Raw genomic sequence first — 4,328 nt, forward strand, 5'->3', positions numbered from 1 at the left:
AGTTTTTTTTTCTATTAATGTAATTTACCAACTCAGATGAACTTTCATGCAGGTGGATGCCACGTTGCTAATGGCGGCTGTGACCAGATCTGCACCAGTGATGGTCCAAACGTCACGTGCGACTGCCGTATCGGTTACGTCTTGAAGGATGATGGTTACACCTGTACAGGTATTCAGGATTCTTACACGTATGGGTACCTACCGTCTGGGTAAAACATAGGCCCTATTCCCACTAGGATGAAATTGTCCAGATCGAGCCGAATTGATTCGGTTTGATCCGACTTCGATCCGGATCGAGCGAAATCGGAGCCGGATCGGAGACGGATCAAACCGAATCAATCCCGCTACGGCCTCTTTTACCTAGAGGGGACGGGGATGGGACAAGGCTGCGCGTCAAGGAAACTGTGATTACTTCTTTTCAAATTTCATGTTTAGGTCTAGCGTTAGAATCTCAAAACATGAAATAGTGATTCGCGTTTATACATTATATTTTGGCTTAAAGTTTATAGCTTCCGGATGAATTTTCTAATATAAGCTTTAAGATAACGAACTACATTGTAGCTCGGCTCAGTGTCGGAGACGTTTTCTAGTGTCAGTCGGAACGATCAAAATTACAGTAAATGTCATTATTGAATGATAAAACTATCATTACATTGATTTCAAGAATATACAATGAACTAAGAACTTTTTAACTTTAAACATGTAACTACCAACACAGATGAACTTTCATGATAACTTTTTAACTTCTTACTCAAATTTCAGCATGGACAGATGATCTCATTGCTCCAAGAAACAAAGGTATGTTATAAAGTTTGTATCCTAGAGACAAACCATTGGGACCACATGTTATTGGCAGAGGGCGATTCTCCCATATTGTAGGCTAAAAGTAAAATTGCTACAACTCGGATGTTACCTCACATTGAAATGGTCGACATTTAGTTCTATATATATCATCACATTTACTCCGTGAAGGAGGTATCCCTCCTGTAGGAGTATTGTGGTCAATCGGTCTTTTGCTTTCGCAGCTAGAACACACAGTTCCCTTTGTTTGACCGGTATGTATTTTTTTATACGTCGTCTGCAGGAACGCCTGTGATAATGCACGTATTTTTTATTACTGTAAAACAGTTATTTTTCTCTCCCATTCCCTGTTCAGTGTACACCAGGCACTGCATGTTCGGTGACGGCGCCACCTATCGGGGAACGGTTAGCATGACAAGCGGCGGTCTGACCTGCCAGCGGTGGGACAGTCAGTCTCCCCACCCACACGACCAGACCGTCAGGCATCCTCTCGCGGGACTTGACGAGAACTACTGTAGGAACCCGGATGGAGAACCCAGGACTTGGTGTTACACTGCCGATCCTGATACTCGCTGGCAGTACTGTACCGTCCCGCAATGTTGTAAGTATAAAGAATAATGATTTCAAATGTCTGAAATGAAAATCAGAATTGTTATCAAAAGTTACCTTTTTTTAATAGTTAGTGACTGTTACATTGACGACGGCGCATCCTACCGTGGAACGGTGAACATCACGTCCTCTGGCCGGGCCTGTCAGCGCTGGGACAGCCAGACGCCCCACCCTCACACACGGACTCCTACAACCTACCCGTCCGCCGGACTGGACCAGAACTTCTGTAGGAACCCTGACGGGGAGGCGGAACCTTGGTGCTATACCCAGGACCCGTACGTCAGATGGGAGGCGTGTGTCATCAGTAACTGTGACGGAAAGAGAATCAGTAAGACTCTTGTCTTTACAAAATCGTCTCAAGCTACTAGCAATCCTCTCTATTCTACAGACCAAAGTTTGCATTTTTAGTATTTCGTATGAAACATGTTGAACACATGTCTTTCGTTTGCATATTTTAAAATAATCATGAAACTTAGAGGCGTTTTTCACGTAAACATGATTGATAACAGCTAGTTTCCATTTTTTTCAGCAACAACACCTGCATCTTCGGAGAGAATCAGAGGTGAGTTACGACATGGTTAAAGCTACTTCATTTTGACAACCACAAAGTCCTTGCATGTACTAAAAACTTTCGTAGTAACAACATTAATCTCCTAGGAAACTAACTGATTTGTTCTATGTATGTATGATAGTATTTCCCGAGAACTGTTATTTCGGTGACGGGGCTACATACCGAGGCAAGGTGTCGGTAAGCAAGGACGGCATCCCGTGTCAGCGGTGGGACAGTCAGACACCTCATCAACACGACATCCCTTCTAGGTAAACTACGGCTCAACAGATGCAGTTTTTCAATGTTCTTTACCATCATGTTGAAGTTTCCTCTAGATTGAGAGAAAGTCCTGTCGTTCGCGAATACTGTCTACATCTTACCATTGCCTTTGCAAATTTGACCTTTTCAGGTTTCCCAACACGGAGTTGAACGAGAACTACTGCCGGAACCCAGACGGGTGGGACCGTCCTTGGTGCTACACAACCGACCCCAACATCAGGTGGCAGGTCTGCGACATCCCGGGCTGCTGTGGGTGGTTCTTTTTCACATCTTTTCGTTGCACCTCATTCAAAATGTGGCGAAATGATGTCAGTTTGTTGCTGTTAGTGCTAGTCATTGTGCATTTTGGGAATTGTGTTGTCACTTCATTATGACACTGTTGAACACTTTGCTGAAAGCAAAACGAGTGTTTTATTGCTAATTAATATTGAGCCTATGCAAAACAGCTCCATAACTCCGCACACTGTTTCTAGTCCTCGGTGACTGCTATGACGATAACGGAGTATCGTACAGAGGTAAGGTGAACGTGACGTCATCAGGACGAGCGTGTCAGCGGTGGGACTCCCAAACTCCGCACCAGCATTTCAACACCGACAGCTTCCCTCAGGCCGGGCTGCAGGACAACTACTGCAGGTACGGGAGGGGGGTGGGGGAGGGGGTAGAAGAGATCAATATTCTCCTCTCAAAAAAACAACAACAACAACAACACTGGTATTAATAATCGTACAACCACAATACATGTGTACATAAAAAGCCCGCTGCCGTACAGTAGGAGAATGCCAGGTAAACCATTTTCAAACTTGACCTTTGTTTCCACCACTGCTTCTCACCTCCTAAAATATCATTAAGATTCATCGATGCCACAGCTTCTCGAGTTATATGCTGTTGACATATAGGGTGTGGGAGGGGGTAGAAGGGATCAATATTCTTCTCTCAGAAAAGCACTACTGGTATTAATAATTGTACAAACACAATACATGTGTACATTAAAAGCCCGCTGCCGCACAGTAGGAGAATGCCAGGTGAACCATTTTCAAACTTGACCTTTGTTTCCTTCTCACCTACTAAATATCATTACGATTCATACGCATCTTCTCGAGTTATGCTGTACACATACATACAGATACACCCAGTCCACAGCCACTCCACCATGACGGTAACCGAAAACATAACCTTCTTGTCGAAGGTAATTGTTACCTTGTATTAAACATACATTCATTAAACATGACAGGAACCCAAATGGTGACATACAGCCGTGGTGCTACACAGTGGACCCGCTGACCAGGATGGAGTTCTGTGCGGTACCAATTTGTGGTGAGTGCCTTGGAATGTCTTAACCACTTTCAAATCTTTCGGAATTCTGTAACACAAATTCTTGCCGTCCTAATGAAACTGATTAGTTAATAGAGATTTCACAGGTTGTATTTGTCATATATGTAGGTAACGATACAAGCGGAGAGGATCAAAAAGCAGGAAACGACACAGGAGCACACCTGGCTCAAAAAACAGGCGAGACTTCCAACACCGGAGGTATCGTGGCTGGGGCGGTCGTCGCCATCTTGGTTCTTGTGGCGGCTGTTCTGGGCGTGGCCTACTACTTCCTGTTCTGGCGGAAACGGATGGATGATGAGAAAGGTCTTGTGGGTAATGAGGGACCTGTTGCAACGGAACCTGTCGGATTCAGAGACATCCAAGCTCGAAATGATAAGGCTGATGTAGAAGGAACGTTCAGTAATGATCTGACAATCAGTGGACAAAGTGATGCATGATCGCAGTGTCCATTTGATGCCTTGTCTCTGACGTTCAAATGGATCACCTATTAACTAATTGTTCAGAATCTAAAGAAAACACAAATGATGTTGGGACATTCCCCTTTGCAATAAAGCTGATTTATTAACCACAGTTTTATCCAAAAAGTATTCATATTACCCTACACCTTGGGGATTTTGCACATACACCCGTGTTACCTTAAGTACGTACTTACAGAATTTTCTTGTAGTACGTAGTTGACAGTTTGTTATTAATTATCTGCAAGTGAAGCAAATAAAATTTAAACGTCTTCACGAATGTACCAAAATGTCGTGAAATG

At 43.7% G+C, this 4,328-nt stretch overlaps 1 protein-coding gene across 1 annotated transcript in view; it reads left to right on the forward strand.

Annotated features, from left to right (window-relative positions):
* The window catches only part of LOC109487860 (plasminogen-like), a 9,245-nt gene extending 5,146 nt beyond the window's left edge, over window positions 1-4,099 (forward strand). Inside the window, exons 4-13 of the mRNA XM_019791960.1 lie at window positions 37-169; window positions 763-798; window positions 1,157-1,402; window positions 1,481-1,738; window positions 1,940-1,972; window positions 2,103-2,229; window positions 2,370-2,488; window positions 2,713-2,872; window positions 3,471-3,553; window positions 3,680-4,099. Of these exons, the coding sequence (XP_019647519.1) occupies window positions 37-169; window positions 763-798; window positions 1,157-1,402; window positions 1,481-1,738; window positions 1,940-1,972; window positions 2,103-2,229; window positions 2,370-2,488; window positions 2,713-2,872; window positions 3,471-3,553; window positions 3,680-4,008 (1,524 nt within the window). The 3' untranslated portion in view covers window positions 4,009-4,099. The remainder of the gene's footprint in view (window positions 1-36; window positions 170-762; window positions 799-1,156; window positions 1,403-1,480; window positions 1,739-1,939; window positions 1,973-2,102; window positions 2,230-2,369; window positions 2,489-2,712; window positions 2,873-3,470; window positions 3,554-3,679) is intronic.
* Window positions 4,100-4,328: the final 229 nt, after the last annotated feature.

Source organism: Branchiostoma belcheri, unplaced genomic scaffold (genome assembly GCF_001625305.1).
Source record: "Branchiostoma belcheri isolate BF01 breed outbred unplaced genomic scaffold, Haploidv18h27 scaffold9, whole genome shotgun sequence".
Taxonomy (NCBI): domain Eukaryota; kingdom Metazoa; phylum Chordata; class Leptocardii; order Amphioxiformes; family Branchiostomatidae; genus Branchiostoma; species Branchiostoma belcheri.